The sequence below is a fragment of the Osmia bicornis genome, chromosome 5, assembly GCF_907164935.1.
Source record: "Osmia bicornis bicornis chromosome 5, iOsmBic2.1, whole genome shotgun sequence".
NCBI lineage: Eukaryota > Metazoa > Arthropoda > Insecta > Hymenoptera > Megachilidae > Osmia > Osmia bicornis.
This window is the reverse complement of record NC_060220.1, coordinates 3,461,829-3,489,235: the sequence shown is the minus strand read 5'-3', so window position 1 is coordinate 3,489,235 and position 27,407 is coordinate 3,461,829. Positions and strand designations below refer to the sequence as shown.

Genomic DNA, 27,407 nt, shown 5'->3' with positions numbered 1-27,407 from the left:
GTGGAAAGTATTCTGAGAAAGATAAATCGAGGAAAGTATATATATTTACAAAGATGCTGGAGAACAAGTTGATTTTTTATTAAATATAATAAACGTTCGATATCCGGCAATTTTCTAAATACAACACTTTCTATTGAAATCGAATTTCGAAGGTTTCACGGCCGGAAACATTTTTCACCTGACATTTTTCCGTGCGATGGCTGCAAAGAGCGACCACTTCAAAAGAACCACGTTGCTCAAGCGGACATTAAATTTCCGGTAAACGTGATCGCTTGAACGCCTCGTTTCACCGTGGCATATTAACGTCCTGGGCTAACGCACCCTCGAGGACTCCGATTTCCTTGAATATTACACGATTCCACTCGATGGTTAACCCCTTTGGTTACGATCTTGGATCATGATAGTGGATGACATTAGTCGCGTCGTTGACATTATGATATTAACCCAAGAACCATTTAAAGGAGAATCAGAAACATGTCTATAATTTAAATTATTCTTATTTTTATAATCTTGATATTTTTCTTCTCTGTTATGTACATTGGATGATGGATCGTTTTAATGTTATAATGCTTTGAACACCGAACGTTCTACTTTATAACTTTCAAATCTACGCGTGCATGCATGATTAATGGCAGGTTAAATTAATTGTACAAGGTTTAGCGTTTTAGATAACGCGGTCATATATTATGTAAAATAGGAAAGCTTGCTACCAAAGGAATGAGATAAGGCATGCTTTAGAGAAAGTTCCACTTAAAATTCTGAATACGTAATTGAATAAAACTTAAGCAAGTAATCGGGGAAGCGATATCCTTCAAGTTAATAAGCTGAAAATTTTTAAGTATCTTTCATAATGAGCGGTCATGTTCATCCTATTAAAGGAACGTGGATTGAATATTTATAAAACACTTGTTACTCTCTTTTTCATTAAATGCTCAATATATAAATATTACAATTTTTAACTACTACTTAATAAAAATGGAAATATGGAAAATAAGGTTTTAAAAAATCAGATTTTCAACCCTATTCAATTTAAAAATAAATACTGTGAGTATTTACTTAAACTTAATAATATTTATTTAAGGTAAAATTTTGCTAATATGTAACTTTGATTATTAATGACTTAATTATTCATTTATATGCAAACAGTGCAGATCACTGTTTATACAAACTCATCCTGGAGTAATGCCAAGGGGGTTGAAGGGGTTAAGCTTTACTTTTCTCAGTTAAAAGGATAGCCTGCTTCAAAGTACCTCGTAAGGGTCAGAATGGACAAATGGACAGCAGCTATGTAGAGCAAGTGACCAAAGTATTTTACGATGACGGCCATAAAAAGTCTCGGTCCCAGCTGCCGGGTATTGAAGTTTCGTCTACGAAACTCTTTCCCCTATTTTACCGTTGTTGCTTTATGCAATTTACGTTGATGCTAGCTTGTAGCTTCAACAAAAAATGTTGAAAAAAAGGGCAAGTAAGTCAACATCTTCGTGAAATTTAGGGCGAGACATCACTTTGAGTTAAGAACTTTCCTATCTTCATCGAACAGCTCTTTCAATGCGATTTTCTTGAAATTTTACCATCGTAAAGAACGTTTAAAGTGCTTAAGGAAAATAGTGAAGTTTTCCTGGTAGAAAATTGCATTTGAATTAATTCCTCTCCTCTTCAGACAAATTATAAAATAAATTACAAAGTTTATTTTCTTTATGAAGTTTCAGCTCGTGGTTGGAGCTCCTCTCAAATATATTTAATATTTATTATTTACAATCTTAATTAGTTAAGAAAATTATTAATCTTGCAAGATTTTTTCTTGCATTTTTCACCTCGAGTTAAAATGATCAATTTTTCAGTTAAGAATAATGGAGTTCAAAATTTATTTTGCAAATGAAAAATATTAATTTTTATGTTGCAAATTTGTTGCATGAAAAATTTATCATTGCCATTAAATATGAAATTCAGAGTAAAGCAACTTCTCTCAGGAACGTTTTTTTACGATTATGCAGCTGAACGATATTGGACTGCATTTTATGATAAAGTAAAAATTGGACACCCCATACGGTAAATGTATTTTCGATACTCCCTCAACCGAGAAACCTGTTTCTCAATATTCCATTTCCATTTTACACGCACAGGGTGTCCTTTACGGTATCCTCGGGGCTTTTCCTGCCTCCGCATTCCGCGTCATCGACCAGGGCTCAGCTTCGTGGATATACGACCGCCAGGTTACTTCCTTTTCCGGTTTCTGCGCCCGTTCTCCAGTTCTTTCATGCAACGCTACTCGTCTACAGATCGCTTTTCATTTTATGCCGAGTCATATCGAACGACTGGGGAATTGTACGACCCCTTCGATTGATCTGATTCCCCGTACAATAGTGAAACTATTGAAATTGTCGCGTTTGGGGTCGCGTTCCGTGGAAAATTCTTAAAAGAATACGGATTTAAATGATATTTGAAACAAAAGGATTTGGTTGAATTTTATCGTTAAATCTTTTTCTTAGATTTTTCTAAATTATTTTCACTTGGAAACTATACAGGTGTAGGTTGAAACGTCATTTTTTTTAAACAATTGATACAGAAAAAATTACTGTATTTTAAAGATTTGAAGCGTATTATAATATTCGAGTTAATTAATTAATTATCTTACAAGCAGTGAATGGCATCTCCAATACGGCTTAAAATCAATCTAAATGATTTTGAATAAAATTTTGCATAAATAGTAGATTTATTTCTATGGAAACTTAAGTTGCAATTTTATTTATCATACAAATAATGATTTATAGTAGTTCATTTTATTCATATTTCTTAGTCACTTCTATTGATAAATATAGGTCCCATTAAGGTATCAATTTAATGAGAAAGTAAATATTCCATAACAAAGAGGTTTGATGTACCGTAATGTCTGTCCAGGATTTTAATTAAAAGTTAATAAGCAGTCGTTTCACTTTGTTAATAATCTCTTTGTTCTGTTACCTTGTTCTTGTTACATACTCTCTTTTACAAGCTGGTTATTTACTGGTTAGGGATTTTAAAATGATAAAATCTTTGACCTTTCGCTTCTGTAAAATATACGACAGTTGCGAATTGTTCTTCTTTATCCCAGCTCAACCCTTCTACTATTTACCTCATTTTAATCCTCTGCATAAATTTTTTACACTTCATGAAAAACTTTTGATCTACACAGATAGCGAGGGAAAACTTATTTTGCAAACAATATACAACGGGCGTAAACGTGTAAACGCGTAAGCTTTTTTTTTTAAATACAGAATAAAATACAGAACAGATAAAAATAAAAAAATAAAAAAAAGTTCAGGATGAAACCGTGTTGTTGCAGAAAGTACATGAATGCAGCAGAAATATAAAAAAATAGGTCAGAGTTAACGAAAGACTAATAAACAAATCGTTTGATTTTGACACATCGAGTGATTGAAATAAGGCAATCAAATTTTTTAGTGAAAAATTTTCGTATATTAAATTTATTTAATATTCTAACATAATAAGAATATCACTTTAAGATTATCAAGGCTGTTCACGTTTCGAGTATAAATCCGAATCTCTCCTTATTCTTCAACTACGTGAGACTCGCGTCAGATGCGTTGAAAAGTGGTTACTCTTCAGGATGCATATAAAATGAAGATCCTCCAGTCTCATCTGTTTTTCTTTTTTACTTTTGCTCTATACTCGCTTCGTTTCTCGAGAAAAACTCCCTGAATCTTACTCTCTTGCATTCATATTTCATTAACTGACCTACTTGATTAACAATTAGATTCTTACGTCAGACTTGTTACGTCTGGAAATGCTTTTTCAATCCAACCTACGGTCTTAAAATTTCAATAAAAACGAAGGAAATAAAGCAATCAGCATAAAAGCATGGATGCAGAAATATTGAAACACCAGGAGAAGAGGATACAATGGGTCGAAGTCCTTTCAGTGATCGATTTCACGAGCTTCCGCATACGAATTTCCGCCTGCTACCATTTTACATGCAAACTCGTAGACTGTTGCTATCCGCAGAATTGTCCAACCAGCGAGTTGGCTTACCACTTAAATACCGTGACCTGTTTCCTTCGGCTCTGAATCCCAATTCCCATCGCGGTTCACAAACCGCGATACTTCCAATCGCTTTTCAGTTAACGAAAACAGCCTGCGTAAAACGCGAAAGAGTTTCACAGATGAATCTTCATAACGTTCCACGTGCAGGGAAATTGTTAGTCAATTTTACGGTCGTTGTTTACGGTTACGTCCGAAAGAATCTAAACGCGACTGTTTAAACTCTTGATGGTTAACGCGCGTGCTTTACGGCGCGGCACGTTTACGAGCTTATTTGTGTTCCAACGTTTCCCTTCGTACTTCAGAACCCTTTCCAGCACTGTTTTATTCAACTTTCCGCGAAGGGTTGCGCGTAAACGTTAACTCGGAACGTAGAGTTTGTCGAAAGGGAAGAATAAGGGTGCTTTTACGTGAATTGGGTATACCCGACGTTGAATTTCATTTCTCGGAGAATTTAGTTGCGCACCGATTAAACTTACGGCACAGACATCAATTCTGAGGTAAATGTTTCGGACCGGTCAGTGCGAAACATATTTGACCGTCGCGCAAACACGGACTTAGAAGGTCCGATCGAACGCAGACACGTTTTAGAGGGTTTTCGTAGTTTCCGCGACATCTGTCAAAGTTCCTCGAATTTCTAGCGAGTTTCGTCGAACTTTGACGATGTCAATCCGGAATGTCAAGCCACGTTCTAACATGGCTAACCGGATTTTGCGTGAATCGAGTTTGGTCCTGTACTCCGAGGACCCTAACCGAGTTCTAGCAAGTTTCAAGCGATAGCGGTCTTCGAACGTTTTATCTAGGTTGATCAGGAAATTTTACCCATTTCCTGGTCACCTCGTCCTTTCCTTTAAACAATTAAGCGATCAAAATTTCCTATATTATTTCTAAATTTTACTTGGACTAAGCTTTTTTTTTGCAGAATTGAAATGTAAATATTTGAAGAGAAAAATGGAAATGAATTATATTCTATGAGTAGAATTCCTGGAAAACAGGTGTAATTACAGAATCCTCTCTGTAGTTTCAATTTTTCAGTATAATTCGTTTGATTCACAGTTCTCGGACAGAGCGATGCGGAGGGACAGCAGTAAAAAAGGCTTAGAGAGCCAAACAGTTCTCTGGGAATAAAGCGTAGAATAGTGATGGAATCTCTTTGTTCTTCGAGTGGGGACGATATGGCAGAGTGCCAATAGAGAAGAAAGATAATAATTGCTCTTAGCGTTTCGCGATAAAAATCGAAAGATGTCTCGTTCGCGTAGAATAAGTGATCGAAGATGCACAGCTGGGAGAAAAGGTTCTCCGATCAACAAGAAATAATTTTTGTTTTTTTAAATCCCTTCAATTAAATATCGACCTCACCGAGATATAAAAATATAACGTCCAGAAATGAAATATTGAAAAGCATTCAAATTAATCGGTAACCGAATCTTAACTAACCGAATGTTACCACTGAAATAACACAGAACCATCACTTGAATTCTGAATTCAGGAGGTTTACATACACTTCTAACTGTATATTCAGAGGGTAGTTATTGGGATGTCAGAGGTCCTTGTCAGTGGCTAAATTCGAGCATAATAGTCCCAGAGGCGAGCGTTGCTTCTTCGTTTATCTAACGCTCGCGTCATTAAACCCCATTTCCCCGCAAATTTATTCGACAATTACGCTCGGTGTGTTGGATTAATTAGGATACATTCCCGCTGGACGGACATCTTGCAATCAACGGGCATCGTTTCGCGATCAATGATACCTGTCACCTGTAAATTCCTGTCAGGATTAATATTGTTGTTATTAGTATGCGTCAGTGATGTTGATTCTCGCAGGTTCCGAATTACTTCCGCCAGTTCGCCTGCCACTGTCTCCTTGTCAAACGCACGAGGAATAACGTGACGCTAATAATACATAGAATTTCCCATAACGCGATCAAAATTTGCTATAAGCTAAAGTCATTAATTTCGTGAAACGAAAAGTATGGAAAAGGAATGATTTTTAGAATTTATGAATAAGCAAAGATGATCAAATATCTCGAAAGCAGATTAAAATGTTGCAAAATTAAAAAGAAGGATACTATTTAATTAATTTATCAAAATTAACCACCCTATGGATAATATAAAAATATTTGAATTAGTGTCGATCCCTAGGGAGCAATTTGTAAGATATGCTATCCGAATCTCTAATCACGAGAACAAGATAGTTCCCAGCTATCGTACACGTAATTTCGCGAGAAGAATTTCGCTCGGGGGATGATCGAGAAACGACCCTTCCCTCCCCTCAAGTGTCGAAGCGATGTAATAAAACGTTCTCTGGAGGAAACGAACCACGATGTTACCCAGTGGTTATCGTTTTTCAGGGTGGACATCCAATCGGCGCAGAAGAACGAGAGCTTTTATCAATGCTGCAGTGGTTTCTGCATCGACCTTCTTCAAAAGTTCTCCGAAGAGATAGGCTTCACTTACGAGCTCGTCAGGGTTGAAGATGGCAAATGGGGCACGCTAGAAGTGAGCTTGAACAAATTTCCTTTTATTTAACACCTTATATTCGAATCTAAATAGATTTCTTCCTGTCCATAGTTTTCTTATCTCAAGTACTTCTGTAAATGGTGCTTTCGAAGGTTTTATAATCTACGATCACCCCTTACGACACCTTATGGTGTAATTACACGATACAGATTGAAGCGATCAAACGAAACATAAAATTTAATGACACGTTCGTTTACCCTTAGAACGGTAAGTGGAACGGGCTGATTGCGGACCTAGTGAACCGGAAGACGGACATGGTGATGACGTCCCTGATGATTAATTCGGAACGGGAAGCCGTCGTTGACTTTACGGTGCCGTACATGGAAACTGGAATTGCTATAGTGGTGGCGAAGAGGACTGGTATAATATCTCCTACTGCCTTTCTTGGTAAGCACTTAAATATTTATTTTGCTTCGTATCGAAACGTTCAGCTTTGATTAATTTTAATCGTAATTATTACCGTAATTATAAGAATTATTATAATTTTGATTTTAAGGTGAAATGGAAACCATGTCTTTTTAACAATGCTTTCGACAATTTAATTCTTCCTTATTCAGAAGCAGGTTGAAAGTATTATTATTCTACTTGAAAATAGGAGTAGAACAATTCAGTGATTATTTCCAGAACCATTTGACACCGCATCCTGGATGCTGGTTGGCATTGTGGCTATCCACGCAGCCACAATCATGATATTGCTGTTCGAATGGTTGTCGCCTTCCGGTTTCAACATGAAGGTAAACCCTTCAGGCGCTGCTCAGATACTGGTACTATTAATTTCGCTTCTTATTAGAGCTGTGTATACTTTCTCACCCTCACAGCACAAATTTCCCCATAAAATATTATTACTCACCGAACGATGTCGTTATTTTCAGTGACACTGCACCCTGTGAAACTGTAATTGAAAAGAAAAGAGATTAATTATGAGATAATTAATTTTGCACCCTGATTATTTTTTAATTTTAAATAGAAACTGTGTGCATGATTTATTTATACAATATTTTGTTGCACAGATATGCATGCTTCCAGGAAAAATTTTCTTTTTTCTTCAAGGTAGAATCAAAGTCCCTTAAATTCTATTAAAGTTGCTGTTAATTACTGTCATATGAAAATACTGTTAAGATTCACACAGTTTGCTCTGTGAATGAATCGTGTAATTAGGAATCTCACCGGAGTAATATACACTTTATTAAATTTATATTTCATCAAAACTTCAGTACGCCTCCTTGTCGGTGAAATTTTAATAAAACAAGAAGTATCCTTCAAGTTCCACCATTCTTCTTCTAGATTATCTTTTCTCATCCCTTTAAGCTCGTTCAACCCCATATAGATGTATCTTCGCATGTATCCCATCCCTGTTAGAGAAGGAAACGTTTTATTATTATTGCATTATTATCGCAACGCTGTCCACGAGCACGATCATAAATGGATGAAAACGAAGCTGGTTTTTTCGTTGGTTACAGAAAAATCCATCGCCCAACCATCGATTCTCTTTCTGTCGTACTTATTGGTTGGTCTGGGCAGTATTATTTCAGGCAGCCGTCCATATCGATTCTCCCAGGGGATTCACAGCCAGGTTGGTAAAACAATTTCTACTCGAATTAAAATCTTCGCCGTGAATTATATTTGCAGTGACACGTTTACAGAACAGGGAGAAAGAGTCTGATTAACGTGTTTTTTTTTCGTTCAAGTGCGATGAAAGGAGGATCAAAGGGTTATTGAATACTCACCAGGCGCGTTTATCTCTGAGAAATACGTTTGCCTACATTTTCATTCTTTACCAAGCGTTTCTGTCTTCTTTGCCATTTTATACTCGTCGCGAAACGTTCTTCGATGATAATTTCCTTGTATGACTTCCGAAGTTTAGAGCCTGAAAGGGATCTTCTTCTGATCTATTAAATCTTTAATGGTAGAATCAGGCAATTAGGAACCATCAAAATTTAATATATAATCAAATAATAGACGTTGAAAATTAAGTAAAGTTTCAAACAAAATTTGAATTGTTAGGTATTAAAATTTGACAAGATGATGCTTAACTTTTCTAACACGTTGACTGCTAAGCAAACGCCATTGAAAATTCCATTAGATAATATTTTTATATTTAAAATATCTTATTCAATATTTTTAGAATATTTCAGTATTTCTATGATCCATAGTTTCAAGTATCAAATAAAAATATTTCTAATGGTTTTCTTTAATTATTCAAATGTGTTAAAAGTTGCAGATTAGGAACTTCCCAGTAAAGATCGATATTTCGCAGAAATTCAAGATTCAAATGTCTGAGTTTAGAGCTTAATTTCCAGAAGCACCCCTTGACATAAATTCACCCATGTTTAATTCAGATTCATGACGAACGTGTGGGCGTTGTTCGCCGTGGTGTTCCTCGCCATTTACACTGCCAACCTGGCCGCCTTCATGATCACGAGGGAGGAGTTCCACGAATTCACAGGGGTGGACGATCACCGTTTGGCGAAGCCGTGGTCCCATAAACCCATGTTCAAATTTGGTACCATACCCTGGAGTCACACGGACAGCACACTCGCCAAGTACTTTAAAGAGATGCACGCGTACATGAAGAAGTTCAACAAGAGCAGCGTCGCCGAAGGGATCGAGGCGGTTATCAGTGGGTAAGCAGAGAAACACCCACGATGTCAGTTACAGAAATTTCTCAGCTATTCTGCAGTAATTTGAATATCTCGATGCTTAATGCATTAGCAGGCGACGTTACGTACTACGCGGTTCGTTATCGAAGTTTCTGAACAGAACTGTTGGACCTCTCGTTAATCTACCACCTAGTTTCCTCTGTTTTCGTTACGATTATTGCTAGATAGCAATAAGATAATTGCACTCTCTACTTGATTAGTGTTTGCTATTTAGTTTGTGATAATGGTAATTTCTTGTGAACGATGAAGACAATGGCAGTCTTCCAAGATCTACTTGCAAGGAAAATTCGACAGCTTGAAAATATTATTATTATTATTAGATGCATACATATACCGGATTGGGTTAAGATTTCTGGTGCCCTGAGGTTTTCAAATTTTGGAAGACCCTTATCAAAAATTGAAATTAAAGAACATTTAATTAAGAATAAATGGCAACAATGAAAAGATGTTTTATTCAATATTCTTTTACATAATACATGAAAAGCCTAGAAAGAGGCCCCTTCCCTTGATTCATGTAGTATCTTTTTATTTTCATACATAAAAATAGTATTAATCACGTATGTTCCAATGAAATAAGTGATATTGATTCATCGATTGAAAAGGTTATTGAAATAACCGTTATCGCAATAACCATTCATGAAACAACGTTTGAAATATTAGAAAATATGATTGAAACGGAGTGTAACTTTTATCTGAAAAACTTTTTGAAAATTCTTTTATCTCTACATTCGTTCAATTAAAAATACAAATTTGAAACAAATATAAAAGTAAAAATATATATTATTCATTTTTTGATACTCGAATCTAAGAAACATCTTTGCGAAACTTCTCAAAGGAACGTCAAACAAACCAATACAAGACCAGGAACTTGTATTCTCTCAGAAGAAACTAGAACAGAAGAGAGTTCGAAAAGTTGGAATGAACGATTCGTTCGATTGAACGATTCCTCTTGAACTTTCTTCGTCTTCATTTCAATTTTCTCAGCAGCGTCGTTTCCTCTGTAACAGAGAAATGGACGCCTTTATCTACGATGGAACGGTTTTGGATTATTTGGTTGCACAGGACGAGGACTGTCGATTACTGACCGTAGGATCCTGGTACGCTATGACTGGATATGGTTTGGCATTCTCCAGGAATTCCAAATATTTGCAGATGTTCAACAAACGTCTGTTGGACTACAGAGATAACGGTACATTTATATCTATCATTTTACTAAAATTAAATAAAGAATTTTAAATGAAGAAAATTCTCGTAGAATAAGTGATCAAAGATGCACAGCTGGAAGAAAAGGATTTTCTACGAATAAAAAATAATATTTCTTTAAATATTAACTTCGTGTTCCCTTTATATTCAAGATATTTATTTAACAGGAAAATATTTGTCAAATTGAAAAATTAAATTTTCCCAATGTTAAGTGTCGTTGCAATTTTATTCACAGTGGTATAATATTTTTCTTTTCTTTTTATTGAAAGGAGAATATTAAAATTCCAGGGGATCTTGAACGTCTCAGGAGGTACTGGATGACGGGTACCTGCAAGCCGGGCAAAGAGGTGCAAAAGAGCAGCGATCCCTTGGCACTGGAACAGTTTTTATCCGCGTTTCTCTTATTGATGATGGGTATCCTTCTGGCCGCGGCTTTTCTACTTCTCGAGCATCTGTATTTCAAATATGTCAGGCAGCATCTGGCGCGAAGCGATGGTGGCGGATGTTGCGCACTTTTCAGCTTGGTAAGTTTGCTTCCAGCCTGCATAATCCATCTTATCCGAAGAATATCGATCGCCGGAAAAACCAAACGCTCGTATGTTGAAATTTTTATGGCTGACATTTACATATCGCCTGATATGAACGGTATTTTTCAACAGAAAATAGCTACACTTGTAACCTCGTTATATCGTTTATTATTTTTTCAAATTTAATAGTGCCTAATTCAAAAAGAATTTAATTACAAGATCCATGATTGTTAACTTTTTTCAAGTTGAAATTAAATAATTTTCAATGGATTGAATACTCTTTTTAAAGAGCATGGGAAAATCGCTGACATTCCGTGGGGCAGTTTACGAGGCACAAGATATTCTAAGGTACCACAGATGCAGGGACCCCATCTGTGACACCCATTTATGGAAGGTGAAGCACGAGTTAGACATGGCGAGGATCAGGATAAGGCAACTGGAAAAGGACCTCGAGGCTCATGGGATAAAACCTAGCCACGCCAAGTAAGTAAAAATTTAATTCAACTCATTGATTCTCCATAACCGAGAGTATTATATTCGACACTTTTGAGACTCCCGAACTTATATTCGAGAGGATCTCAAAGAAGAATTTTCAAATTTATTCAGAACATGGCTTATAAAATTCGTATTATAACATTGAATCTTCGAGATCCTTTCGATCATCGAAAACAACGAAAGAAAACTTGAACAGTTAAATATTCGAATGATTTTTTAAAAAGAACTACTACATATAACATTTACAAACGAAGGACGTGCCATCCTTGTTTCCAGTCAATATATTCCTTTATACTTCTTTCGCTTTTCTTCGAGTATCGTTCGCTTCCGAAAGAAATTATCTCGCAGCTTGTATCCTCGTCAAATTCCTTGATCCTTTCCGAACGATAAAATCTTCTCCAATCACGGAGACACTTAATGAAAGCGGAAATGGACCCGTAAAGAGAGACTCACGCATGTCACTGCATAGTTATTTCACCTTGTCCTTCGTTCGATTTTTCAAGGATTTAAACTCGATTTCGCGGAGAATTTTCTTCATTGGACAATTAACTGGTCGATTAATTAAGGCCACGGTTCCCCGTAATTTCACGATAGAACGTGCGAATCGAGCTTAAATCCTGACCTACTTTTCTGACGTCACTTGGAGCCTGGCTCGCACAGCATGCACACCTATCTACAGATACACACTGCCGCTGGAAAGTCCTGGGACACGATACATTTCACGTGAAGTACTGGAAAATTGGGGAATATCCTTCAGGGTTATAAAGAAAAGTATTTTATTGTTTGCCATTTTTCTAACAGGTATGATATTTCTTTTATTTTTCTAGAAGACATTTTTGATTTATTTATTATAAATTAAATTTTCATATATGCCAATTATGACATATTATTTCAAACTTTTTTGTAGGTGATTATCCCTTTACCAAAATTGCAACTCAATGCAATTTTATATTATTACAATTTTCGTTAGAAAACTTGAGAAAACAATAGAAAACTTTGAATGATTATTCTGATATATTTTATTTTGGCACCTCTGTTAATCATGCTTTACTAATTAAGAATCTTTTTAATTATTAAGAGTCTTTTCAAAAGTGCTATTTTTTTGTTTTTAAAAAAATGATGGAAAGGCTATTTAAAATTAGTATCTTTTATAATGAAACTATGTTCTTGGATGTGTTTCACGTTTTTGAACAATTATTTCTCTAATTCATTATTCACAATTTTTCCACAAAATTATAATTGCATTGTAGTTGCTCTAAACAAGTTTAACACACTTTCCCCACGTATATGAAGAGTTATTATTCTGCACAAAAAAATCCTCTCATTGTCATGCTTTTAATGACCATCATGAATGCTGTTTGCAGTAAAATTTCAGAATTTTGTTAAACACAACAAAGTGTCCCAAGAATTTTGAAGCGGTAGTGTACATACCTGTATATACATATACGTTTGTATATACAGTTGCGAAATGTATACATTAATATCGTGATAACGGCACGAACGTATCGTTCATTTCTGGTTATATTCTTATCTATTTCCGTCGTTCTTTATGCACACTGGCGATCGTGAGTTCGAGACTATCCTGTGTGATGAGTTGAAGTTGTTAAACAAGCATCATAGATTTTATAGAATTTTCTTTATTTTGTAGCTTTTTATTATGTTAGTTCATTAGATGAATTTTAATTAATTATTGTTTAATACATTGGCTTTTATTATTAATTTGGAAAATTTGAAAGTGTAGTAATATTTATTCTTATTTCTTCGTTACGTTTGATGAATGTAGATGTAGGTCAATAGTAATTAGTAATTAGAATTATTTTAGATTTCTTTAATAGAAATCATTACCTGCACTAAAATTCTACCTTGAAATTAATTAAAATTAAATTGCATAGCATAGAAAAATTTTCAGTTCGTTCTACTTGAAGGAGACTAATTAAGATTCACAAAAATTCAATATTGAAATCCTTCAATTTCTAAAAACGTCATTCGAAATCTGCAGAATAATCAGATTTTTCGTTCTCCGATTTTATCCGAGAATCTTTACTCGAATACCTGGAAATTCAAGAATATTTACAGGGTAGAAAAATTGACACGACCAAGGTAGATGGTCTCAAAGCCACGATCGATAGTGTATTATCGCTGCATCACGTACGAGACTGTTTCACAGTGAATTGGCTTCGAATTTTCGTTTATATTAAGAAGTTACGCCGTGGAATTGAAAGAGGGAAAGAAACGTAACGTGCAGAAAAGGAAAAATATACGCTGCCGGTAGAAAAGCAGAACTTCTCAACGACACGAGATCTCGGCGAACTTGCGCTGTTCACGGCTGAGAAAGTTTCTTTTAAAAACTTTTAGCCTGGAATAAACCCGAGGCCGTTTGTGGAGAATACATTGTTTGGACCAATCACGAGCGAAGTTTAATCGAACTTTCCGGAAATAAGGGTTAAAATTTCGTGATATTTGAGGAAAATCAAAGTTTTGATGATTTTTAATAAACTCTGATTTTTATTGTTTAACATTCCAACTGCATTAAATTTACATTAATACTTATGAAAAGTAACAAAATTTAATTTTTCGTTGTAATTAAACAATTTCATTCTTGAAATAATTAAAAAGTTAATGACATTAATTCAAATTTCTTATTTTAAATTACAAAAATTATTAAAATCATAGTTTCTAATTTATTTCTCGTCCTTAAATATTACTCATTTCTAAACACTATTATAAATCTATATTTCTATGAAAAAAAAACTCGTTTCGTAAAAGGTCTCATATTTTCATTCAGTGTAACTTCTGTCCTTAATTCTCAACTTTTCAAATATCTTTTCGCCGTTGAGAAAGGTTCTCGGGAGTATTTTATATCCTCCTGGAAGATGAAACAAGTAAAATCAAAGTTAAGGTAGAAGGTGTGTAATAAGAAAGACGAGGTCTCGTGTCGAGAGGTATTGTCGGAAAAAAAGATGAGATTGTTTGATGACGGAACGATGGTGGAAGATAAGCCAGGCACATATCCACGTCGGCTTTTTTAAAGGAGGAAAACCGGAAGTCTCGGCTGGTGGCGAGGATGCTTTCAAAGCTCGGACCGCCATTCACAACCGGAGTCATTGGCGGTGGAAGCTCCGCATCCGCTACCGCCATACTTCGATTCGTAAGTCCGCAACACCCACCACACGTAAGAATCCTCAGCGACGTATGAACCAAAATAAAATACCTCGTTCAATCAATTTTTTAACAATTTTAACTGATCAATTATTAACATTAACTGATAACAAGATATTGCATATCAAATGGTAAATTTTGAAACATAGTTAATCTGACATAATTTGATGACATAAAAGTTTAATAAAATACCACTTATGATATGTATATCAATTTAAAGCTTAGAATTTAATGAAAATATCTGTATAAATTCTTCGTTAATATTCTTGATAATAAATGAATGATATTCACATTTATCGATGACCGATTTAGAGATACATAAAGTCTGATACATTTTTATGACAGAAAATGAAACTGATATATTTTCAAATTACTGAAATAAATTTTGGAAAAGTCATTTTCCCTAGGGGAGCCCATCTAGCTCGATACTGTACAACGCCCACGAAAATATGAAAAATATGTCTCTTGCTCAGGAAGACCGTGCCATAAATTAAGTTCTATGGTCCAGAGGGTGCGATTGGAGAACTTTGCTCGAGAAAATCTGCTGACAAATCCTGGTCACATTAAGTCTTATAAGAAGAATATATAAACCAAAATGAATTCCATCGCCTCAGAAATAGTACCGTCTTGTCGAGATCCTTATTTCCTGTTAGAGTAAATTATATCTTTGAAATCCGTGTTTGAGGACTTGAATTTCATGTATTTTCACGTTTCACCGATTTTACAATCGCACTGTATCGTTTCCACGAAGCAGATGTTACGCTTGTACCATATGTTACGCAACCCTTTCGTCTCGGTTCATTTTAAATGGGAAACTCTGCCCAGAAGTGACACCAGCTGGTGAATAAACAAGCGTGAATTTTTCGGGATATTTGGCAGCTGAAATCAGTTCCGTTGCCAAGTCTTCGTGACCCAGTAAGTACATTCCGCGAATGAAATCGTATTATACTTCGAAGGAAAGACTCGCTTAGTCAACTATCGCAATTTCTTCAGGTGTGCCTGAGAAATTTTTATCAGGTCGATTGTCATATTTTTTAAAATTTATTTCGGTAATTTAAAGATATATTGAATTAGGATAATTTGTAATCGACGTGGTCATTTTCTCCTGTAGGTATTGGAAGGGAGGTTCCTACGTCGCTTTGATGACTGTTTTGGGGTGCACGCAAAAATCGACGAGTCAGTGCTTTGTTATCGGTCGTTTCACGAAACTGTTATTGTTATGAACGTAGAAATGTCGATAAATACGTGCACTGCTGACAGAGAGGGTATGATCGTCCTCGAAAGGCTGATTAGGGTCAGTTTTGTTCGATTCTGAGCAGAGAGAATTATTATCCAAGTATCCAAAAATTATTTTCTTAAATCATAGAATACTTATTCATTTTTGATAGAATACTACTTATTGATAGATTACTATAAACTTATTATTTCAATTTTTCTGTTCATTCGACCTGTTCATTTCATTTTATCATAAACCAAAATGAAATTATTTTTCAAATGGTAAAAATTATAAAATACAGAATCAACAACAATGATCGTGATTTGCAGGAGGATCGACGATGACAGTATAGAAAGGATAAAAGTAACAATAGACTAGCTGCTTTTGCTTGGTAGTTTAGTACGTCTGCATATATGCAACTACACTTTTTTTTTTTTAATTTATCTCTCTAACATTCTCTCTCCGTTTTGAGATCGTGTTTTCGTAATCGTATACATCGATCTGCCCACATTTTTCATGTGCTCGGAAGCATGGCATGCCAGTTGAACGACGAATTCTCGATCGACTCGTGGCGACTGTATCGAAAAACGCGTAGCGAACGATAAATCGTCCACGATGCCGACAGCTCGACAGTGCAGCAGGGCGATTTGTTCTGGTCGAGGAAATTGCTGGGAATTAGGAAAAGCCAGGGAAAGAATGTAGCGCGGACCGAGTCATTTGTACTGGGTGTGTCGCCTAAGAATAGAGTTTGATGTATTTACCTGGCAACTGAAAATCGGTGAAAAATTGTACACTCGTTTCGAAAATGGTCCATTAACAAACTTCTTTCGCGATCCATTTGTCTACGATTACATACAATATTTTAATTTAAATTGTGATATTATCCTTGATTTTGTAATTTCACTATTCAGATCAAAAACGAGACGTTTAATTCTAATCTTAAGCAACTCACTCTGTATACGTGTGTCTATTTATCTATCTACTTATAGGCAATGTAAAATTATTACATGGACATTCTGTTGGATTTAGATTCATCGACGCTATCGACGTGGCGAGGCCAAGGGACATGACTAGGAACCACGTGGTCAGCACAGAGTATTCCCAAAAATTTTTGCCGACTGAGATCTACAGGTAAACCTACCACGATTTTGATTCTCGACTTGTAAAATGAATTTTAATAAAAAGTAACGGATCGTCGCGTCCTACGTGTAATCCTATCTTCCCTGGATCCTAAAGAAACCCAATCTTTCAAATTCAATTCTCGGAAGCTTGAAATTTCAAGGTAGCTCTATCTTTCGAACACAGGATCCCGGACGACGGTGCAGCCAGAACGGAAATCGCCGAGATGGAAACAGTTCTGTGATCTTAGAGAGCCGGCTACGATTGCCCAACCCCTCAGGAAGCGTGTAGGAGTCCCGGAAGAGCGAATCCAGTCGCTTCCCTAATTTCGGACAACGAGTCAATGCCTCGTGGCCTCGTCGAGGCTTCCCTCGTTACGAAACAATCGGATCGATGGTGCACGACCATCGTATGAAGTTTCTGAACCATCTATGGACAGTCTTCGAAGAAGATACGGGTGAACGTTCAGTGCCTACGAAGAAGATGAAAAGAAAAATGAAAATCGATCGTTCCCCCTTTCGAATTATTTCTGATTGTCGAACTGTGGATATTGACGGTGCCAGAAATGTGTACGGTGTTCATGTTGTGATTGCGTCCAAGTTCTGGGATGCTGTTGGACGATTTTTTCGAATTTTATGGTGTTTATCAGATTTTAGGAGAGCACCGTGTCGACGAACTAAGGAACGAATTCCCCGTTGGGATCGGACTGAAGATTTCTTGAAGGAATCTGAAATTCTGCCCACGTTTTGTTGAATAAGAAAGCAGCCGGGAGATAAGGTTGGCATTTTATGGGATTTGAAATGGGTTGCTTGAATTATTAGGCTGTTGTATATTAAATGGCTGATTTTCGATGGTGGACAGTCTAAAGAGAAAAGTATCGTTAAATAATAATTATGCCATATCAATTCAAAGCTTAATGTTTAATATAAATTACTATATAAATGTTTTATTAATGGTTGATTGTCAATTGCAACATGCAATGAATTAAAGTGAAATTTTATATATGTACTTTTCTTCTTTCTTTTAATTTTAATTAGGAGATTTTGTGATGAATAGAAAGTATAATTATTGAAAAACTTTGTAAATAAATCGGCCATTTCGTTTACAATAACCTAATATCAGTTGGATTTCGAAGTAAGAAAAATTGAAAGATATTAATCGTGAATCGAGTAATTTTGTGAACATAAGAACGCTTTACTATTATATTTTATTATTTCCTCTCTTCGACGTAGGTGTCGTTCGAACGACAGTCATTGAAATGAAAATTAATGTATACATTTTTTAATAAACTTAAGGGAAAGGATTTTTCTTATCGTTGAAACGTTACTCGGTTTCGAGGAATCCAATTGTCATATATTCAAATGAAATTTTGAGAATGTAATCGTGGATTTTCATATACTCGACGAATACATCGTTCCATTTCAACAATTCGAAAACTGCATATTGACTTTGCAGCTTGATAACGCCAGTAAAATGAAATTCCAATCCTTTATTATTATTATTTGATAGCAGGTGAAAAGTAATTTCATGAGAATCGATGAAAGAAAATTATTCAGGCAGCAACAATGCAATAGATAGTTATTGAAATTCCGAAATCTTTTGAGAATCTCGTTGAAATTTTGTACTAAACTTTGGTCCCTCTTTGTTTTTTTTTGCAAAAAGAAAAATAAATAGGGCGCACATTCGAGCCAACGACAGTTCGTCAAAACGAACTTTAAGGTGAGCAAATCGTTGCTAAACCAATCGACATCTTGATGGAAAATGTCAATGTGTACCATAAATGATGTAACTATGGCATTCGAGTATGTCATATATACATATATACATATATACATATACATTATATTTAATACGTAATGTACACACGAGATACTATTACACGTTAAGTATGTATATTGTGGTAAACAATGAAATATTCTAAAAGAAACCCACTTCGAGGACGTAATATGCTCAACAAAATGTACACGTAATAAAATTCACCGGGTGTTTACGATTTAATGAAAAATCATTGAGGGAGTGTCAGGTGTCGTGCGACAAATTTTTAGCGAAATAAATGAAGATCGATCCAGTGATGATTAACAATTTAATTAACTTGGTTAAATTGAATTAACAAATTGGTCAATTTTTGACTTTGTGCCAACAAATAATTTTTATACATCAATACACACATTTATTTCTGAATATTATTAAAATTATATTTTCTCCCTCTACGTAATTGTCGTCGAAGAATTATCTTCTTTGAAAAATATTTCAAAATAATCATCATTGGATTGTCTCAGAATTAAAATTCGATCAGAAGGGGATCAGGGGGGGATCAAAATTAGAACGTTACAATATGCAACGGTGCCTGAGACTGAATCTTATCGCGTGACAATTTTAATACGAAATATTTTCTAGCATAAACGAAACATCGAGTTTCATTAAATGGGAAAAAGAAACTTTGCGATTCGACGTCCTGACACTTCGCAAATCTCGCTGATGAAAATCTATCCTCGTAAGGAGTAGTTGAGGGAGGCCAAGTTCTTCTGATACAACAGAAAACAAACTGGGCAACCAAGAATATTGTGCGCCTGAGCGTGTGCATTTGCGTGTGTGATTGTGTGTCCGTGTAGGAAAAATCGACAGTGATAGGTTTAATGTTCTAAAAACTACGTTCGCTGTACATAGAACGCATTGTACCGTGTAAGCCAGAAATCAAGCCCTGGGAAAGTATTTCTTTGTTGAACAACTTTTGCTGTACAAATGCTGCAGTCGTTCGAATTATCTTTTATTTTTCAAATATAAAATTTTTAGATAAAGTTATTCAGAATAATAGTACGTGAGATTTTAGATTTAAATTGTAACAATTTTCAGAATTTTTGTAACCTTTTTTAGAATTATCATAAGTAAACGATGTTAACATTGGATTTGAAATTCTAATTACTAAGAATAAATATTAATAGTTCATTTTCAAAATTAAATTTCGAACTTTCCATCTATGCAATCCTTTTCTTTTCTTCTTCTAATTATTGGATTACATTACATTTGAGACACACTCATGTGTTAAGTAATTATAATTGAAATTAAATCTTAAATCTAATTTCTAATTTGATCCCAAATTATCTGAAATAGAGAATTACTAATGAAGTATTGCAAAAATTCTCAAAATCTATATTAAACCTGAATGCTTCCAACAGCATAAACTGTATCGAAGAAAAGCTACGAATTTTGAAAAAACAAATATATATCAGGCTTATTTCCTGTGGCTCAGCTATTGTGGTTTACACTGGACATCAAAAAATTCCACTCGAAAGCACTTGTTTCAATTCCTCGCAGATTAAAAAGAAATTCAAACCAACCACATAAAATTAACATCTTTAAGAAGATTCGATAAAAATTTCATCAGGAATATTTGAACAAAGAATATGATAATATAAAATCTAAGCTTTTCATTAATCTTTATCGAATTCTATTGGCTTTCTGAATTTTATATAAATGATTTAATTCTTGTTTCGAGGATGAGACACGAGTGCTCCGTTCACAATTCCAACGATAGTATCTTGCTATCGAAGAACATGTTGTTACTGTTGTTGTTAAAGATAATGGAAGTGTTACATTGTTAAGTCAAGAGAGAAAGTGAGCGAGAGAATGTGATTATTAATTATTCCTCTGAAAGCTATGATAAAGAAAGAAAATCGGATTGAATGTGTCGATCATGCTACGATTAACATTTCTATCCGCTATTGTTAACACTTTAACGGCCATACGTTTTATGAGATCTATGATCTTTGTAATTTTATATTAATTCTCGTTGTATTGACATGTTGGTTACCATAGTAGTAATAGGAAACTTTACAGTACACGATAATACGGGTTTTAAGAACACTAAGGATTCTTTTTATTTCAATTCTGACAGTAGTTTCTTTTGTTATTTAATAATTTAAATGTCATGGGGTTATTGACGATCGACAATACTAATTGATTATAATGGAAAATCTGCAAAAGAATTTTGTTAATTTTAAGAAATCCTAATTTGTTAATTTTCTAATTTTCTAATTTATTATTTGAAAAATTTCCCTCTTTTAAATTTTACAATATTCTTTTGGATACTATTTTCATTAAAAAATTTCGATACCTAATTTTAATCAAAGCACTTGCCTACATTCTATTGGTCTGACATATGATTGACTTAACTCCTTAATTTGCAGATTAAATTTGTAGCGTTGATCACTGGCGACCCGAATTTTTTTTAACATCCATTTACTTATATATTACTTTTCAATTCTTCAATTTTAATTAATTTTTAAAGAATATTAATTAATTTTTAGTTTATAGAATTCTATTTACACAATTTCATTTTCTAAGACTTCTTTTAAAGTTATCAATTTTCAAAGTTTAATTAACGAAATACTAATAAATATAGATAAATGGTAATGTGAAAAGCCACGCGTCGAAATCAGCTGCCGTCAAAGTGTTAAATATTTAAACACGTAAAGCTTAGCCCATTTTTCGATCGACAGAGATCTACGCTGTTTCCATCCGACACAAAACGAGAGAGATTCCTTTTCACCGTGTGCCCACTCGCCACTGAATGATCGTTTAAGAATAACCTCATGTAATTCCTCGCAATTATTAGACGAAGAGATACTCGATGGTGCGTACAGGTCAATGGAATGATTTTTCTATAACGGAGCATGATTTTCATCCGAGAATTCGCGTCGATACAACGAACAGGCATTTGGAGTTAACTCGGAAATTTATCCTCGACTGCTCAATCGTCAGCGAATAACATTTTTCATTGATTTGAAGTTGTTATAGAAATTTCAATTGAAGAAAAAATTTTCCATTTTTTAAAATGTAATATTTAATGCAGTCCATGATAGTTTTGATCGTCGAGAAACGAGTGAAAATTTAATGAAATTCAATTTTCATCGGCGATCACGAGTTCTTCCTTTTAAAAAGAAAACACCTCGACGAATAACGAAAGACCGTGTAAAAATATATTTTCGTAATTAGAGAACGAAACGAACAGTCGGGACAACCCTGCGAACCGAGAAATCGTGCGCACACACGAAATAGCGGCCTTAAATAATAATTTTTCAGCGTCGTACTCGTGATCTCCCAAGATTCTCGTACCCGTAATCGTAGATTAGTCATTCTGGGATGAACGATTGGCTTCCTTCCGCCGTTTTCATCCTAGATTCGTGTTCCTCGCACGCTCATTTCTTACCAGGACTCTTTCGATCAATCATTCGTCGTCATTTCATTAAATTAGTATATTTAGTAAGATTATAGAATTTATTAATCTTTTCAACTTCACTATGGATAATTTAAAATAAAAGAAGATTATCAAATTTTATAATTCTGCAACGTTTAAAGATAGTTTGGAAATTCTCTTGAATTCTCTTTTTTTAAGAATTAAGGAGACCTGAAAAGGACTTTAAAATGAGGTAGAATCATTAAAAAAGTAAAAGTTGTGACAATTCATCTCTTTGCAAATCAAAATTTTATTATAACTTTACATAATTTAGAATCGATTGCCACTTATATTAATTACAAATTAATCAAATTAAATTTCAAACACATCATAGAAGTATAAAAGTCGTTTTATATCCTACTTGTAGAATTTTCCAATAGGACCAAAATATAGTCCTGTAATAATGGTTAACAGGTGTCAAAAATATTTGATTAACATTTGAAAATCATAGGATGTTCCAAAGGTACTATTATAAAATTTTACATTATTCGTGTACCTCAAACAGCGATAATAGTAGCAATAACCAGCCACTTTACAATATTCATTTTCACGATCGACGAACTTTCGGAAGAAGATCGAAAGGGTCCAAGCCACGTCCGTGATAAATCTAAAACCGCATTTCTCAGTGGATTTAAAAGAATTAGATTAGTAAAAATCGCGAGGCATCAAAAATTCATCGTCATCGTGGACGATGATCGATTTCGTGCCGAGAAACGAAGAAGAAAAAGGATAGCTAATTAAAAAGAAAATTCCGATTGCCGCGACATTGCGATCGTACGTATGATAACGAATGCGTGTACAAACGGTATGAAAAGAAAAGTACTTTGTTTGTATTGTATAAACTCGTGCGTGTACTCATCTACGATATGTGCATAAGTGCGACAAATTTTTTGAATAATCGTCGAAGAAACTCGAGTTCGCGCTTCTACGTCTTCACCATCGAGGATATTAGCGAGCAACAGAGAACCCTAGGATTAGTGTTAGACCAGCAAAATAAATTTAGCGACGAAAAATAAACCTCGCCAACCGGAAACCTTTTCGAAATGCCTCGAAAGGGGCTGTGTATTTGTGTCAGCGTACGTTTTCTTTTTTTTCATGGGAGAAATAAGATTATTGTATCAAAGAAACGGAGGCTGAGACGGAGAAATAATAGATAAACGAAGTTCGCGAATTCCGCGAGGATATCACGGGTGTTGATGGAGAACGAAGGATGATCGTTGACCAATCATTTCGCGGAATGTGCGAACCGATGGCTTTTAAGGAACATATGTGGCACGTGATTGTATGTTGTTTCAAATAAAACATTGTTGTTTTGTATACTACACAGCTGGTGTTTTATTTTTAATATTAAGATCAACGTAGTCTCGTTTAGAATTTTTTTACTATCTAAGTTTTACTGTCTTATATTTCCCTATTTCCAGTCAAATCCATCGCTATCCTGCACTCACTAATTCGCGATTTGTTTGTTTATCTAGGTCTTAAATTTCGCTAGATCCGGTCGTATCTATCGGTATCCTAAATTCCCTGTTTCACGATTTGTTCGTTTTTACATCTTATACTTTGCTATTCGTTCTTATATTTCACTTGTCGGTATTACCTACCGTCGGTAACCCGTACCGTTGATATAATTGTCGCGTATTTTATCGGCGTCAACAATTGTTGAAGCAATCCGCGCAATTTTTCCGCAATAGCGACACTTTCATTAATTAATATATAAAAACTTTCCTATATTATATAGTGACTCACTCCGCATCCGATGTAATAGTCTATAGAAAGTCTATGGGTCGCACATTTTAGCTATGGGGTCCCTAACACCCCAAGGTGATACCAGGTCGGTATGTAGAGAGCTCCATCGATACAACGGGGTCCCTGACACCCCAGATGCGATTATGTCGGTATGAAAAGAGTATTGTCCGTGCTTCGGGGTCCCTAACACCCCAAGGTTGATACCAGGTCGGTATGTAAAGAGCTCCATCGATGCATCGGGGTCCCTGACACCCCAGATGCGATTATGTCGGTATGTAAAAAGTATTATCCGTGCTTCGGGGTCCCTAACACCCCAATATGGTGTGATATCAGTATGCAGAGAGAATCACTGGCGCTTCGGGGTCCCTAACACCCCAAGATGATGTCATGTCGGTATGCAGACAGAATCATGGCGCTTCGGGGTCCCTAACACCCCAATATGATATCAGGTCCGTATGAAGAGGGCACAACCAGTATAATAATTGTCGTCTAAATTCTTTCCGGAGTTTATTTAATTTACTTTATTTACTTTATTTGCTTATTAAATAAGCTCATCGAAGGGGAATAACATTTATGATTGTATTCCTCTTTTAGGCCTCGGCCGATCACCCCTTTTTCTTTATTATTCCATCCTTCCATATGAGCCTTCCTTTTTCAGTTATTTATTATTTTATCCATTCTTATGGGGTGAAGCCAACCCTTATTAGTTATTAATTATTTTATCCTTCTTTATGGGTGAAACCCATGCTTCCTAATTATTTATTATTTTATTTCTCTTTATGGGCCCCGCAGGGACCACCCTTCCCAATCTGACACTCCCCCGCCGCCCGCTCGCAGAGGATGACGGGGGGTCTTATGCAAGATTTCCTACGTAAAAAAAAAAGAAAAATAGACAGCGCTCCCTAGTGGTAAAAAAAGGAACTAAATTTGTACAAAATTGCTGGCCCTCTAGCGGCAAAAATTTGAACTAAAATCTCCACGTCGAATCAGCGCCCTCTGGCGGTCAAAAAAGGAACTAAATTTGTACAAAATCGCTGGCCCTCTAGCGGCAAAAATTTGAACTAAAATCTTCACATCGAAACAGCGCCCTCTGGCGGTCAAAAAAGGAACTAAATTTGTACAAAATTGCTGGCCCTCTAGCGGCAAAAATTTGAACTAAAATCTCCACGTCGAATCAGCGCCCTCTGGCGGTCAAAAAAGGAACTAAATTTGTACAAAATCGCTGGCCCTCTAGCGGCAAAAATTTGAACTAAAATCTCCACGTCGAAACAGCGCCCTCTGGCGGTCAAAAAAGGAACTAAATTTGTACAAAATCGCTGGCCCTCTAGCGGCAAAAATTTGAACTAAAATCTCCACGTCGAAACAGCGCCCTCTGGCGGTCAAAAAAGGAACTAAATTTGTACAAAATCGCTGGCCCTCTAGCGGCAAAAATTTGAACTAAAATCTCCACGTCGAAACAGCGCCCTCTGGCTGTGAAAATGGAAACTAAAGTCATCCGAATTTTTCGATTTCTGTGTAAGTCTATAAGAAATGCTGGGATTTAAGGGATGCAGAGATGTAAGAGATTTAGGGTTGTAAGGGATGCAGGGGTGTATGGAATTCAAAGATATAAGGGAGACAATGGTATGAGGGATGCAGAGATGTATGAGATGCAGTGACGTAAGGGTTGCGGGGGTATAAGTAATACATGGCTATAAGAGATGCAGGAATATAAGGAATGCAGGGATGTGTGGAATACTAGGATGTAAGTGGTGCGGAGATGTGAAGAATGCAAAGATGTAGGATGCTTCTACAATTCCTTTCAACTATTTCATTACTAAGGATAACTATAGTCACCTACCCTAATTGGTTACTGTATAATTAGGATGAATATAGTTATTTAGCACCCGATTATTGCATATGACTAAACAATGTTATACAGTAGACTCTCGTTATAATATATCCCCACTAATCTGGAAGCTTTCCTAAGCTTCTAAGCTCTCATTTTACGAAAAGAGAAGAAGAGATAGTGGTATATGATCTTCGTAAACTATAATGATGGAAGAACGACACTAATTTCCTTAAAAATCCATGCGAATGTCAAATCGCTTAAATGGTAATATTTACACGTATCTGTTTCAGTATTGTCATGCAAAAGAGTTAACTAAGGAAAACTTACGTTACAACATATAAACTGTACCGTAAATCAGATCTGACGTAATCTTTGTAGCCCATCGATTTCATTTTCATTAGCCTCGTCTGCTCCATACTTTTACAAGTCTCTTCAGCACCGTTCGTTTTTTTCTTGTTTATTCCCGCTTTTGCTAGCTCGCTACCTCTCCCCAAGGTATTGTTGTTTCCCCAGAAACGGCGAAAAATCGACGGAACCACTAATTGGTTCTGTCAATCCTGTTGAGGGCAGTCAGTGGACGGTGGAGGGTGGTCGGTCGGCAGGGAGGAACGTTGAAACGACGAAGCATGGGTCACGTCGACCGGAAAGATTCGTTACGGGAATACAACGTTCCGGGAGAACAACTTTCATTACAGTTGCGTGCTTTTTCTGGCCGGTTCCTGTGTTTTTCTTTTCTACCTTTTGTTATTGGCTCGCCTGCCTTTTTCAATAAGCGCGGCCAAGCTTTCGCGGCACGCGATTTCGACGCTTCGAAACGGCACCAATCGCGAAAAATGAAGCAACCGATGCGTTGTTCCGAATTGCCGGAACGTGCAATCCGCAAGCGAAAAGTCGTACACTGAATTGTATCCTGTTTTTGTTCCATTCGTTTTTACTTGTCGATAACGAGACTCTACTTAGTTTTCGTATTTGATCATTTCATGTCTGCTTATATTGGTCCGTCTGTACAATAGTTAACGATACAAGCATAATAAAAGTATAATACAAATTTTATTTTTAATTTTCTTCTTTATACTTAAATTAAATGTATTAATTTTGCTAATATGAAACATTTCAAAATTAGTTTCATTGAAATCCTTCGATGAAACTTGGTACACGAACATCTTCAGAAGCCAATCAACTTGAAGCATACAGAAATCAGCTTCAGTTAATTAAATTTGCTTTAGTTAATTTAAAAATTGATTGGCTAAAATAAATATTCATAAGTAATAACTTCGTCGAATAGTTTAAGGAATTCAATTTCAACACCCCATTTTTTGAATGTGAAACTCGACGAAAAGTTAGAGAGTAATTGAAATTTCACTGTATAATGTTGAACGATGCCATGTATCATGGCGTGTGTTCTCGAAGTCGAGGTTTAATGCTTCAACGCTCAACAAGCTCGTAAAAGCACAAAGTTCGTTCAGAATTTCTATCAAACGAATTCCTTTCTTTACTGTACGCTTCATACTGTACGACGTGAATTCTTACTTTCAATTAAAAACCAAGTGATTTATTGCAATATTCGTTAATTTGTATAAAACTATGCACTGATTGGCATCATAAACTAAAACTCTTATTTTTTTACAAAAAATATGAAAATTAATTTATAGAAGTGCAT

The 27,407-nt window shown here is 35.5% G+C and overlaps 1 protein-coding gene across 8 annotated transcripts in view; it reads left to right on the top strand.

The window, feature by feature from the left end:
* LOC114880494 (glutamate receptor ionotropic, NMDA 2B) overlaps positions 1-18,927 on the top strand; it is a 174,407-nt gene extending 155,480 nt beyond the window's left edge. For 5 of the 8 annotated variants that reach the window (XM_029196561.2, XM_029196568.2, XM_029196558.2 and 2 more), the window contains 11 exons: positions 6,387-6,534; positions 6,759-6,942; positions 7,180-7,319; positions 8,016-8,128; positions 8,895-9,179; positions 10,223-10,404; positions 10,707-10,942; positions 11,235-11,428; positions 14,472-14,588; positions 16,845-16,946; positions 17,121-18,927. In XM_029196561.2, coding sequence (XP_029052394.1) covers positions 6,387-6,534; positions 6,759-6,942; positions 7,180-7,319; positions 8,016-8,128; positions 8,895-9,179; positions 10,223-10,404; positions 10,707-10,942; positions 11,235-11,428; positions 14,472-14,588; positions 16,845-16,946; positions 17,121-17,178 — 1,759 coding nt within the window. In that variant the 3' untranslated portion in view covers positions 17,179-18,927. The remainder of the gene's footprint in view (positions 1-6,386; positions 6,535-6,758; positions 6,943-7,179; positions 7,320-8,015; positions 8,129-8,894; positions 9,180-10,222; positions 10,405-10,706; positions 10,943-11,234; positions 11,429-14,471; positions 14,589-16,844; positions 16,947-17,120) is intronic. The other 3 variants (XM_029196595.2, XM_029196616.2, XM_029196605.2) reach the window with 3 other exon arrangements.
* Positions 18,928-27,407: the final 8,480 nt, after the last annotated feature.